Here is a 14,679-nt window from a genome sequence, read left to right on the forward strand (position 1 = left end):
TCATATTTTATTGATGAACAGACGTCCGATAACCGCTCTACTGGCAAAGAGGCTGAAAGAAAACTTGACTGCACTGGAACAATTTTGTACATAGCATATCATATAATCTATTCTATACCATAGCAGTTCAGGACAGAACATTATTAATCAGCCTTCCCTATAAAACACCAGCAGTTCTAAACCTGATTCAAAACGTGGCATGGTTACCGGTGACTTTTAGAGTTTTTAAGATTCTTTTATGGACCTTTTTCACAGCAGACATGTTGACATGTCATAGTAGGAAAAGCACAGGTGTATTCAAAACCATTAATGATGGCTGCATTCCACTTAGGAGAGGCGCTGGTATTGTGCATGCTGACTCACTGAAATAGCTTACTGGGACACTTGATGGAATTGAGCCATTGTTAAGGTTATCAATTTCATCTGCTTTTCCTACTATAGACAAGTCAAAATGTCTGCTGTGAAAAAGGTCCATTGTTTTTTAAAAGCCCTGGACACCCACACAGGTGTTTCCACTTATTCTGTGCTTGATTGAACCTCTCCTCAGAACTGTACACACATGTGTTTGATTGACATCTCTCTAACTCTACTGGTAGCTTTGTTGCGCCTGTTAATTCATAACAAGTACGCCTTTTATCTTTCTCTACATCTTGGTGTGACGTAATTTCCGTCACAACTCCACCCAAATTCAACCTGAGCAGCGGTCTAATCAGAACAAGTGAAAACACCCCTGTGTGTGAGCAGAGCCTTCAACTAGCTGCACCAGTGTTTCTGAAAATACTGCACATTATACGGCAAACCATGTTTCAATGCTGTAGTGTTTTAGAGGAAGAACAATGTAAAGTTACAGCTAAGCACTGAATGTAATAGTAATGATATTTAATGATATATATATATATATATATATGGCATTTTAGGCCTTTATTGATAGGACATTTTAGGCATGAAAGGGGAGCTAAAGGGGGAATGACAAGCAGCGAAGGGCTGAAGGTTGGAATTGAACGCGCGGCTGCTGTGGCAAGGACTATAGCTATTTAAGCCATATTTATGTCAACAGCAAAAAAAAAAGCATCTTTGAGACTCTACTAATTTGTCTCTAACAATCTCACATTGTTGATTAAAGAAAATATCAATGGACAAGCAGCTTGAAGAGATTGTTGTCCCCATGTATATGGTCTAATATAATAAGTCATAATAATAGTTGTGTGACTATCACTTGATTAATCGCAAAGTGCATTTTTTTTTTTTAACATTTGACATGGTGAAATATTGCCAGCAGTTTATAACAACAAACTGATCAATGTAGTTGTCCAATACTGTAACTATGTTTCCGGTGGTTACCACTGTGTGAAAGCTTTAATGATCTAACTCTTGCTGCAGTATCAGCATACACAAAAGTAAACATGCAGGCCCCTGTAGAGTAAATGAAAAAAGATCATGCTACAAACTTAGAATTTGGTCCCAAACACGCTATAAATATTCCCAGAGCCCTTAATTGCACAGTAACGTGTTCTTTTTTTGAGGAATTAACTGTTCCTGACTGACCAGGCAAGGGCACACAGACCTCATTAAAAAAAAAAAAAAAAAAAAAGACTGGGGGAAGGAGGAAGGGAGGGAAAACAAGAGAGGCAGTTTAACAAGAGAGACGGGAGACAAAGAGGGTGTGGTGACAGCATAAATCTTTGCACCGTTCATCATCCACTTTTACCAAAACAAGAAGAATCTCATGAATAGTTTGAAGTTTTATTTTTCAGACAAATAATGATTAATGTGCTGTATGCATCACTACATCTAATTCTCCAGGGAATTTTCTGCTTGTGATATGTACAGTATAATCAGACATACTGTATCAGTGTCACTCCTTATTTGTAAAGTACCACACTATATATATATATATATATATATATATATATATATATACTTCAAGTAAACACTCCTCAAAAACAAAGCCTTGCTCTGCCTAAGTTTTCTTAGAATAATACCTCTGGGAAAATAGTAAGAAAAACTAAACTAAACACAAAATACTGGTCCAACTTGACTTGTATTGTCAATTTCTCTATTTTTCTGTATTTTCAATAAATCAGAGCTCTTTGTTGGTTTACTTGGTGCAGAAATGTCTTCTTTCCCCATGTCCATCTGCATCCTGATCAATATGTCTTTTAATATTCTTAAACATACATTTTCTCAGTTCCATTCGCATCAAAGTCCACATGATTAGTGTAGCAGTAATGTTGGCATGGAGCAGAGATGTACAGGGAAGATCACAGTCACTTTATTCAGCAGCTGGAAAGACAAAAAGGCAGACACGTTACTGCGGTAAAAACTGATCAGTTTGTCGAGATTCCACGTCTAACATATTCGTCATTAGATGTTGGACATATGAATACATAATTATTCCAAATAATTGTTCCCAAATAACAAGGGCATCATGGGGCACTGACTGACCATCAACTAGATCTAATTTCATATTTCCAAGGTGCTACGAGAAGAAGATAACGCTAACACTTTAACATAAAAAAAAACAAATAACACCTTTCAAATAAATTTCACCATTGGACAAATAACAGAAATGAATGTCACCTTTTTTTCATAACAAGCTAGAATCAATATACCAGTTCAGAATACAACATGATTTAATAATAATTTGCAATAATGAAAGGTGATGCATGGGCATGAAACTGAGGTTCAGTATTGACATTTATGGCGGGTTAGTAAACACTTTGGGTCATTGTTGTTGCCAAATTTTCCATTTTTCACTTTAAAAACAAAAAAAGAAGTTCTGATATTGTCTCAGTAATTAGACGAATGCTGTATGAAATGAATCTGCACTCAAAAAAAATCATCTCCTCAATTCTTAAGGCCAGCCACTCTCATTTCATGTACAAAAAGCACAGGGGCAGCTTTTCTCTTTTGGCTACAAAGTAGAATTCTTTTTAAATGTCAAGTGTCTTCTAACATGTCAGTGTAGGTTAGTCCTCTGAGACCACACTGTGCTGACTGTGGGGCTCAGTAAGAAGTCTACAGAGGGGCTGGAAACATTCGCTACCTCCCTGGGACATTCTAATGATAGGTTGCTGGGCTTCATGCATATTGGCAATGAAGGAAGAAGTTTGTCATGGATAAGCATCGAATACAAACAATATGTCAACCCCCATCTCTCTTGGAGCCTGATTGTTTATAGAAAAAGCTAAAACAGGTGATGGATATTTGCATGGTATTAGTTCTATTTCACGCAAGACAAAAATCAATCGGTAATAATACAAAACTGACTTTTTGTTGCTTTACTGCATGTATATAATTTGGCAATTATGGATGTTGACTTTTAAAGAAAATGGTTCTTTTTCAAACGCAAGCTGTGGGGGAGGTGTATGTGGTTTTGTGCATGTATGCGTGCGCATGGCTCAACTATGCGTGTGTGTGTGTGTGTGTGTGTGTGTGTGTGTGTGTGTGTGTGTGTGTGTGTGTGTGTGTGTGTGTGTGTATAAATCTGCTCTCACCTCCTCCATCACTTCCAGTGGTTTATGGGAGCCCAGCAGGGAGCCACATCAGCCTCCCCTTTGATGGTGACACACATGATTCATGGCGTTTTGAGACCGTTTGTTTTCATTACGCCTCCTCGTCAGCTTGCTGTAGCTGGATCACGGTTTCGTGCAACGCAGGCAAATTTGGGCCAGAATGAGAGGAAAGAATTTCAAGAGGAGAAGTTTTTTTTTTTTTTTGGCACTAGAAGAAACAAAGGGGCTCGGTTTGGGTATAAAGAGGAGAAAGTGAAGTCAGGATGGACGGCTACGTTTTCCACCGTCGCTTAGGTTCAGAGTTGGTCAGAGATTCATGATACGTCAGAGTCTTGGAAAAGTAAGAGTTGAAAGGGTACAGAAAAGTCAAAGGACCAATCTCTCTTGAAACAATCAAATTTAGTTTTTCCAGTTCTGACTTTCCTCGAATCCCTCTTCCGCAATCTCTAGCTGTTGCACTTTGTACATTACACAAAACTTTATACACTTCAGCAGCACAGAAACGAAGTTCAAATGTGTCTCAAGTTTGCATACCTATGATGACGATAGTAAAGGTTATGATGATAGAGATGGCAGTTGTGGTGATAAAACCAAGGGTGATGATAAGGATGAAACCAGAGGTCAAGCTTCAGGACCCGAGAAAGCCGAGGGCTCAGACGTCTCTAGCAGAATAAGCCGGGCTGTCATGTGGAGGCAACATTTAGGACAGGTCGACCATCAACCATCAGGTTGTTGAATGATTGAAATGATGTCTGGGTGTCTTTATCTGTCACCTGTCCTCCATTGTGATCTTACTAGTACAAACAACATGAAGAAATTCCTTTAAAAAGCCAGGAATCGTACACTGAGCACAATGTCCCTTTTGTGATACTTTTCTTGGAATGCCAGCATTGGCACACTTGAGCAGTAAAAGCTACTTTTGGCAAGCAAAACAATAGAATTAGAAGAATGCATCTGATACGTAGCTTGACATCAATGAAAACTTGACAAAGGGATAGTGGCTTAAAAATCAGCTTGGTCCAAATGCTCATGCTCAAGTGTCAGTCTTTTTTATTATCATCGAGGCAAACCGATGATCTGAGGGGTTAAAAAGTCCACTGGTAGACCCAATTCAGACCTCAGCCCTCTGTGTCAAATGAGAACATTTCCCTGTCATTAGGGCAACAGTCAAAAGACAAACCTAGCTTTCAGGCAGGGCTAGTGACCAGCAGACATGGTCGACCAGGCCCCCTCCATCCTCCACACAGAGAAGGCGTAGCTCAGTCTCTCGTGGGCCAGGTAGTTACATCCAGCCAGCTTAGTGTCCATCTCGTCATTCTGCAGAACCTGGTACAGAAAGTCAATGTAGCGCGATGCCAATTTAAGGGTCTGGATCTTGCTCAGTTTGTCAGAGGGGAGCGTTGGGATTATCTTACGCAACGAGGCGAAGGCGTCGTTCAGAGATTGTGTCCGCTGGCGCTCCCGAATGTTGGCGATCACCCGCTGGCCGTGTGGATCCTCAAGGGCCGAGAGATCTCCAGGACTAGCGCCGGGGCCAGGAGAAAGGGATGGGCCTGAGGAAGGCGGCCGATGTTGAGGACTCTTCTTGAGTCTTTTGGCTTCAGTCAGCGTGTAAATCTGGATGTCCTCCGCTGGCTTCACCTTGCCGTCGTGTGCTGCTGTAGTGGGAGTAACTGTTGTAACGTGATCCTCCGTTTGTGAGCCCGTCTGCCGTTTGCGCCTGGTGACCCCCGGTGTTGCTACAACAACAGGACAGGCGTTAGAAGGTGGCCTTCCCGTGTTCTCCTCGCTGGAAACCCCCTCGTCCTCAGGGTGGTCGTCATTGGACTGCTCCTCCTCTCTCATGCTTGGCCACGTTTTTCTTCTGTCTTCTCTCTCTCTGAATATCTCTAGTGCCTCTCTCTTTCCTTTAATATATCTCTCTTCACTCTCCTGCTTTCACACAGTTTTCCTCTGTTCTGTCCGTCTTCAGGAGCTCCCTCTGGTTACGTTGTGTGTTTCTCCGGCCTTCTGCTGTGTTGTTCTTCTCCAACAGTTACCAGCTTTACACTTTGTCACATCGGAACATGCCAAGCCAAAATTAGTGTGTAATCAGCCCTCAGCTTTAGATTGCCACAGTGCTTCTTCATCCACACATGTGGAAACCTGCCAATGATCTCTTCCCAGTCTCTGTGAGTGTACACATCGGCAAACCGGACTGTTCTCATGTCCCGCTCCTGTAGCTGCATGTGAGACAACAGCAACCTGAATCTGACTTTTTAAAGGGAGGGAACCATGAAACCTTCAGCTGCCCACCCATCTGAGTCACTGATTGGTCCGGAGGACTTTTTTTGGACAGCTGAGCTTAAGACAACAGGAAGAATGCATCTTAAGCGATTGGTTCGATCAAAAGGACGAGGCGGAGACAAAGGTGCATCGTGCAGCCAATCAAATCGAACCGTTGTGACGTTTGTTTCTTGTCATAGAAGTTGCCCAAGTTTATAGGTTCCAGATTTCCTCCGAAGCAAGTCGCTACCATCCCCCCCTCTCGCTGCCTGGCTCTCTGTCCCCCCTGCCTCCACTCTCCACAACTCAGCACCATCATCGGTTGCTTTCAATATAGTTCAGAGAAAAGAAGAAAAAAACTGCAAAGGAAGCTCCACAAATGTCTTTTTGGTTTGAAAGTCAAACGCTACTTCTGTCTGCTTTATGAATAGTGAATGTGATGATACTTTACCAAAAAACGTTCCAGGCAGATGGAGTAATGGTTAGAAAGAGGATTCAAAATCATTGTATACAATACTTTTAAAAAGGTAAACACAATTAAATACAGAAATACAATAGTACATCCTTTTACCATAATATAACTATGGCCTCCCATCGGACATCATCATTATAACCAAAACAAAACTCTTTTTTTGGTGTTCTTTGACTGTACAACATAAACATCTATTTAATAAATGATTGGAAAATTAGCTAAAAATATTACACCTCTTATTAACAGAGGGTTCTTTTTGTTTGTTAAAACAACAGAGACAGTGTTTAATTTCACTGCCAGTAACTTGGCTGTTGTTTCTCACCATAAACCCGGACCTGGCATTCAGTCAGCACTGCAGCACTGAGGTCTAATCACAGCATTAAGGAAATAAGGAGTTCTGTGGATCAGAGGGAGGCCTGTGGGACAATTTGTTTCACGTTTGTTCTACCTACATTTAGTCCAAGCCTCAGTCCAGGTCCAACGTACATGGACTTTACTTTCTCAAACTTCTGGGTGAGTCCCAGCATGGCCCACACAGCCACAACCCCCACAAAAGAAGAGTCTATTGTTTGCGTTTTGCATTTGAGAGACATAATTCTTAGCAATGACAAATAAACTTGAGTGGAAATGGTTTCATACAGGCGCAGAACTGAAAAGTGTCTCCTCTGAGTCAACTCAAAGATGGCTCAAGTCCACAAGAAGAGAAACCTCCATTGTCTGACCACAGATGATACCATTTCTCTTGCTCACACATCACTGCTCACCATGACTGTGAAGGTTTTTCAATTAAATTCAATTCAATTTTATTTATAGTGTCAAATCATAACAGAGTTATCTTGAGACACTTTACAGATAGAGTAGGTCTAGACCACACTCTATAAATTCCCAAACCCCAACAATTACAGTAATTCCCTCAAGAGCAAGCATTAGCAGTGGCTGTTGCGACAGTGGCGAGGAAAAACTCCCATTTAGGAAGAAACATCGGCAGACCTAGACTCTTGGTAGGCGGTGTCTGACGGGGCCGGTTGGGGGTGTGATGAACAGTGGCAAATAATAGTCACATTAAAGATAATGGAACAGTGACTTTGATGGTTGTCGTGGAAGTTCATGTCATAGCAGGGCACATCGTGTCATATTGAGTAGTGCAGTCTCCAGTACCGGATCCTGACTACTCTGTGCGTATGAACATCACAGCAGGGCATTGCTGGATGTAACGTGGCACTGCAGAGCATGGGTGGATGCAGCGGACGCAGCAGGAGGCGGTCGGGCATTGCAGGGAATCGAAAAAACATAAGGACTCCGGGGAGTAAACTCCCCAGAGCTAGGTTAGTAACAAGCATTTCTGGGACAGAATGCATACAAAAGGAAAAATAAGTGTTTTTGTTGCTACAACAGTATTTGCACTAGTGTGTGTAAGATGTACAGCCTCATGTCCCCCATGACCCCCATGGGGGACATGAGGGACTCCTGTAGTCAGAATCAACGGAAGTACATTTCCAGGATAAAGCCTGACATCCGGCGAGCTTTGCCCCTCACCTTCCTCTCTCTTTGTATTGCCGTTCTCCAAATCCTTTCGACACGGGAAACAACAACAAACTTAGAGCTATCAAGCCACACGCAAAAAGAAACGATAAAAATCTTCTAAACTAAAAACTACACAACCAGACCAGCCATGTTCCAGCAGGAATGTGATCCGAATTGGGGAGAAAATAACAACATTAGTAGCCAAGATTACAGGTTTCTCTGGCGTTAGCATGCAGCTAACGTTACGGTTACATGTAGCAGTGGATTGACTGTAACAGAGGATATAGCATAAATTTTTTATGGTGAATAGGCACAAAGGCGTCTAAATCAAAAACTAAACAATTTAGCATGTTCCAGCAGGAACGCGATTTGAAATTGGGGAGACATTAACAGCATCTGTTAGCATGTAGCTACATGTAGCAGTGTATGTGATTTAAACACCGCAGTAACGTGCCTGGAGCAGATGACCATATAAAGACATCTGGCACTGATTGGCGTCAGTTCGAGCTGGGAGTAGAAAAAACAATAGGAAACGGAGTGTTCAGAACGGTCTGAAATCTGAACTTTTTGCTCACAAGGATTACTTTTACATATATTTACCGCATTATTTGGAACTTTGGCTACGTTTAACATTTTAACATTATATATATTTAAAGCTTTAGTGCGTAACTTTTTGATATTAACGAACATCCGTTACATTCAAGCCATTGCCAAATGAGTTGATACAAAGCTAAAATACCCTACCAGCTCCACAAAACTCTCTCTGTATTTCTCAGTATGGCTATGTTCAGAAACTGCTGTCATCCGGCGACTTTCACGTGCAGAAAATCAAGTGAAGATAATTAGCTCTTCTGAAGAGTCCATCGTGTTTTTTTAATCCGCCGTGTCCTCCTTGGTTACTAGCAACTGCGTGGAGGAGGGGCGCGGGGGGGTGCGCGATCACGAAAGGCTTGTCATGTGGATGCACTGACAGTTTTGTTGTCATTACTGAGAATTCCTCATGTAGGAGACAGAATATATGCACTATAGCTTCAAAAAAATAAGGAAAAGCATAATAGGTCTTCTTTAAAGAGAGGGGCACGACAAGAAGAGTGGTCAGCATTTGATTAAATAAAGATATCTGCATTCGTCGATACATTTTAATTTTGTGGGACTTGAAAGTAGTAGATGTGCAAGTCTGCATGGAGAGTAAAGTAACGAAATAGCCAAAATGTCACTAAATCAAAAGTATCAATGCTTAGATATTGTAAAACTTCAGAAAAAAACAATACTGAATGATAGCAGTTAAGGTATCCAGTTATATCGCACTGCCTTGCCTCCACCTAGAGCTCACCATGTGTGATTGTGATTTGCTGATGTGTTGACAATCCTACAGTATGAACAGTATGCTCTTTATCACATCCTTTGGTCATGCAGATATCAGCTGCTCCTAGGAATTTTCCGTCTTGTTGGTCTTGGCACCCTGGCTCGGTGGTTAACATTGCAGGATGTATGTAACATCTGTTGCCCTAGCCAATGGCAGGTCAGGGCAGTGAACATAGTGTATAGCTTGGCACAGTGTTGAAAACATTTGATTTCAATACATTTAAATTCAAAGCCAACCTTTGAGGATGCGACCATCTCTCTACCTCTCTAAGGTTGGCATAGACCTTGGGTTGGCATGATGTATGAAGTATTGAGATTTAATGGGGTTAGTTCTACACAGGGTTATTGTCATCCTGTGCTAGGTACAGTGGTGGAATGTAACAAGGTAACAAGGTACAAAGTACAAATTACTGTACTTAAGTACATTTTTCACGTATCTGTACTTTACTTAAGTAGAATCAATAGTGCATACTTTTGACTTTTACTTAGTTACATTTTGCAGCAATTATCTATACTTTCTACTCCACTACATTCCTATTACATTCCGTTACATTTTCAGATCAGTTTTTCCCCCTGACAAAACGTCTTCCTGACCGTCACGTACGGCACGAGCCAGCCCGAAGCCTGAAGTGGGAGTGGGTGAGCAGGTCAGGGATGGCAAGTAACAGTGATCCCCGTAGCTCTCCGCAGGGTAGTGGAGCTGCTAAACCCACTGGCACCGCCCGCTGCTGTTACAGGCGGAGATGAGAGCTCAGCTGCTCTGAGGCTTTACGGATGGTTTACAGCCTGGTTGTCATTTCCTGAATGTTCGTCTCGAAAAGCAACTCCATAAAGAGAGGGTGGTTCATTACATGGAGGACAGACCAGAGTTTAGTTTTTTGTTTATTTCACATACACATATATATATATATATACAGGCCAAAAGTTTGGACACACTTTCTCATTCAATGCGTTTCCTTTTATTTTTTTATGACTATTTACATTGTAGATTCTCACTGAAGGCATCAAAACTATGAATGAACACATATGGAATTATGTACTTAACAAAAAAGTGAAATAACTGAAAACATATATATATATATATATATATATATATATATATATATATATATATATATATATGTGTGTGTGTAATATATATATATATATATATATGTATATGTTTATATATACATACATATATATATATATATATATATATGTATATGTGTGTGTAATATATATATATATATATATATATATATATATGTATATATATATATATATATATATATATATGTATATGTAGAGAGTATATATACATATATATATATATATATATATATATATATATATATATATATGTATATGACATTCATATGTAGTTATGTATGTATAGAATATGTATATATATGTGTGTGTGTATATATATTGTGTGTATATATATATGTGTGTGTATATATATATGTGTGTGTATATATATATATATATATATATATATATATATATATATATATATATATATATATATATATGTATGTGTGTGTGTACAGTACAGGCCAAAAGTTTGGACACACCTTATCATTCAATGCGTTTTCTTTATTTTCATGACTCTTTACATTGTAGATTCTCACTGAAGGCATCAAAACTATGAATGAACACATATGGAATTATGTACTTAACAAAAAAGTGTGAAATAACTGAAAACATGTCTTATATTTTAGATTCCTCAAAGTAGCCACCCTTTGCTTTTTTGATAGCGCTGCAAACACTTGGTGTTCTCTCAATGATCTTCATGAGGTAGTCACCTGAAATGGTTTTCACTTCACAGTTGTGCCTTGTCAGGGTTAATTAGTGGAATTTTTCCCCTTATTAATGGGGTTGGGACCATCAGTTGTGTTGTGCAGAAGTCAGGTTGATACACAGCTGACAGCCCTATTGGACAACTGTGAGAATTCATATTATGGCAAGAACCATTCAGTTAAGTAAAGAGAAATGAGTGGCCATCATTACTTTAACAAATGAAGGTCAGTCAGTCCTGAAAAATTGTGAAAACTTTGAATGGGTCCCAAAGTGGAGTCGCAAAAACCATCAAATGCTACAACTAAACTGGCTCACATGAGGACCGCCCCAGGAAAGGAAAACCAAGAGTCACCTCTGCTGCTGAGGATAAGTTCATCCGAGTCACCAGCCTCAGAAATCGCAAGTTAACAGCAGCTCAGATTAGAGACCAGATGAATACCACACAGAGTTCTAGCAGCAGACACATCTCTAGAACAACTGTTAAGAGGAGACTGCGCGAATCAGGCCTTCATGGTCAAATAGCTGCTAAGAAGAGGCAACCAGCAGAAGAGATTTGTTTGGGCCAAGAAACACAAGAATGCACATTAGACCAGTGGAAATCTGTGCTTTGGTCTGATGAGTCCAAATTTGAGATCTTTGTGCGATGCAGAAAAGGTGAACGGATGGATTCTACATGCCTGGTTCCCACCGTGAAGCATGGAGGAGGAGGTGTGATGGTGTGGGGGTGCTTTGCTGGTGACACTGTTGGGGATTTATTCAAAATTGAAGGCATACTGAACCAGTATGGCTACCACAGCATCCTGCAGCGACATGCCATCCCATCCGGTTTGCATTTAGTTGGACCATCATTTATTTTTTTTATAAACACACCTCCAAGCTGTGTAAGGGCTATTTGACCAAGAAGGAGAGTGATGGAGTGCTGCGCCAGATGACCTGGCCTCCACAGTCACAGGACCTGAACCCAATCGAGATGGTTTGGGGTGAGCTGGACTGCAGAGTGAAGGCAAAAGGGCCAACAAGTGCTAAGAATCTCTGGGAACTCCTTCAAGACTGTTTGAAAACCATTTCAGGTGACTACCTCTTGAAGCTCATCAAGAGAATGCAAAGAGTGTGCAAAGCAGTAATCAGAGAAAAGGGTGGCTACTTTGAAGAAACTAGAATATAAGACATGTTTTCAGTTATTTCACACTTTTTTGTTAAGTACATAATTCCACATATGTTCATTCATAGTTTTGATGCCTTCAGTGAGAATCTACAATGTAAATGGTCATAAAAATAAAGGAAACTCATTGAATGAGAAGGTGTGTCCAAACTTTTGGCCTGTACTATATATATATGAAAAATATACCACCTTAGTCTAGGTTTAGAGATACATTTTCATTCGGAAATAACGTTTTATTCTCTTAATGTCTATATTATGATTTATTCTCTTAGACATTAAGAGAATAAATCGTTATGCCAGTACTTTTACTTTTAATACTTAAAGTACATTTAAAATCAGGTACTTTTTACTTTTACTTAAGTAGGGTTGTCATTGTGGTACTTCTACTTTTGCTAAAGTAAATATGTCTCTGGTTATTTGTACTTTGATATTCAGTACTTCCTCCACCACTGGCTAGGTATTAGAAATACAGTCCTCCTGAGTGACCAAGGTACTGGTCTTAACTGCAACTGGTGCCTGGAGTCGTGCCAAGAGACAAAGCAATGCACTAGCAAAAGCCAGGAGTACAGCTGCTAGCAGATGTAAAAATGGATGTAAAGGATGCAGGGTTTGAAGTATTTTTTTAAATGTGGCTTAGCAGGTGTTTTATGAGGAGGTGAATGCATTTTACACGTTTGGTAGGCCTCAAGGATACATGCGTTTTGATAAGAAACGCTGAATGTAAACATAACTTCGAAGGTTTGAAGGGCGTATTTGAGTAACGATTTCTCAAAACTTTACATGACAAAACATGCAGTCACACAATCATGAAATTAATATTAACACAATCAGTCTGGTGTTAAATGACTAGAAATATTTACACCAGAAAGCCCGAGTAAAGTAACAATCCTGCTCTTATGCAATGTTTCAGTAGTTGTGGAAATTTGTGTCCATAAATACTCTGAGCACAGACTGCTGCCAAAATCATTGATTCCCTTTCATTTTCTTCGCTCTAACCATCATCAGACCGTGCATCCTCGCTGTGGGTGATGGGACACCTGTGATGGATCACAACTATTTACATATCACAGCTCCCTTGAAACTGTTCCTTGCTCGCCAAAAATAAATACCTCCGAGCTAAAGGAGTGAGTGATGGAAAATGGATATCAGGTCTTGATATAAACACATATATTGGGGCAGGGAAGAGGGAAGGGCCGGGCCACGCTCACAATGCTTCGTCTTGTCTGGGAAGGGCCCCCCGGAGGCTGACTGCGTTTGGAAAAAGGGGAAAGAACACCGGACCCTGTCTGTTTGAACTGCATGCTCAAATGAGGACTTAGCATAAATATTTCCACCAAGAGAAATGAGAGAATGTTATCACATGTGGAGTTTATATATACACACACATGGCACACACACATGCTTGAAAATTCATGGGTTTACAATGTGGCATGCATTTACACAAACCCACAAAAAAAGAGGATCCACGTATAAACATGTTGGTTAAAGGATGTTAGGTAGGCTACAAAACCTGGTAAATTGGGTTGTGTAATTTTATGATATTTATAAGAGATTTATTTTCCATAAAACAGCTATAATTGTCCTGCATTTGAACAATTTTGGTGGCTCAACAATCTATCCACATTTCACCATGTTAGTGTTTGTTGGAGGGCTTGATTTGGATTAGACAGTTCGTGTTAGTAGAGTAAGTGGTAGTATACAGTATTTGTTTCTCCAAAGAGGACATTTTCCTTCAATGTCCAATCCGGTTTTACTTTTTTCTGAGCAAGAATTTCTCACACTTACTATTACATAGCTTATGCCGAAATAATCTGTGGTCTAAACACTGTCGGCAATGGTTCTAAATTGTTCATCATCATTATCGCCCAATTCTGCAGTTCCCCTCAGCTCCATGGAGCGTTTTAGCTTCAGCAAAAAGCTCTGATAAACCAGCTGCCGGCTCAGCACCAAACAGCAGATGAAATACTAGTTTAACATGGTTTTCCCCACATAAAAAATGAAAAAAAAACTCAGGAGAGTTTATGACTTAAAGTTCCAGTCCAGACACGTTTTTAAAGTATGTAAAACAAATAAAGTTTATCATGGTTTTCCCACATTAAAAAAAACAACTCTGTAATTCAGTGGATAAATGTTTTTTTTTTCAGCGTCACAACCCCCGCATAATGATTGGTTTCACTATCAGAATTTAATCCATTTGGTCCCATAACATTTGGAAAGTCTAGAAGAGAGATGATTAAATCCTTTAATACCCATTCAAGTTGGCAAAGCCCTAAAACGGGAGGTTGCCGACTCGGCCAGCGGGAGTCTCTAGTGCACCTGCTCTATGGGCCCCATAGAGCTGAAGCAGTGCCAATCATCTGGGTAATTTTATATGCGGCAATTTAACTTTTTTTAACTTCATGCTCTACCGAGCAAATAAATGAACAGGGCTCTGCCTCCATAGCTGTATCCAGTTCTTATTATAAGCAGGGACAATTTTCAGGCTCATTCTTTCTACGTTTTTTTTTCATCTGTGAAAAGGGTGAATTTTTTTAGACAAATTTTGTTAAGTGTTGTAATACTCAATTCGACCACAAGAGGCTGAAGTGCACAAC

At 40.1% G+C, this 14,679-nt stretch overlaps 1 protein-coding gene across 2 annotated transcripts; it reads right to left on the minus strand.

The window, feature by feature from the left end:
- Window positions 1–1,729: 1,729 nt before the first annotated feature.
- LOC120559902 (twist-related protein 2-like) lies at window positions 1,730–5,747 on the minus strand. Of its 2 annotated transcripts, none has more exons than XM_039801985.1 (2): window positions 4,050–5,747; window positions 1,730–2,283 (listed from the first exon to the last, which is right to left on the minus strand). In XM_039801985.1, the coding sequence occupies exon 1, from the start codon at window positions 5,358–5,360 to the stop codon at window positions 4,713–4,715; it is 648 nt and encodes a 215-aa protein (XP_039657919.1). In that variant the 5' UTR covers window positions 5,361–5,747; the 3' UTR covers window positions 1,730–2,283; window positions 4,050–4,712. The 2 variants fall into 2 exon arrangements, with proteins under 2 accessions (XP_039657919.1, XP_039657918.1); XM_039801984.1 differs by having other exon boundaries at window positions 3,498–5,747.
- Between the last annotated feature and the right edge of the window lie 8,932 nt (window positions 5,748–14,679).

This window comes from Perca fluviatilis, chromosome 5 (genome assembly GCF_010015445.1).
Source record: "Perca fluviatilis chromosome 5, GENO_Pfluv_1.0, whole genome shotgun sequence".
Taxonomy (NCBI): Eukaryota; Metazoa; Chordata; class Actinopteri; order Perciformes; family Percidae; genus Perca; species Perca fluviatilis.

Bases quoted from the DNA above. Each gene is read 5' to 3' on its own strand.
- LOC120559902 (XM_039801985.1), bottom strand. From the start codon at position 5,360: ATGAGAGAGGAGGAGCAGTCCAATGACGACCACCCTGAGGACGAGGGG.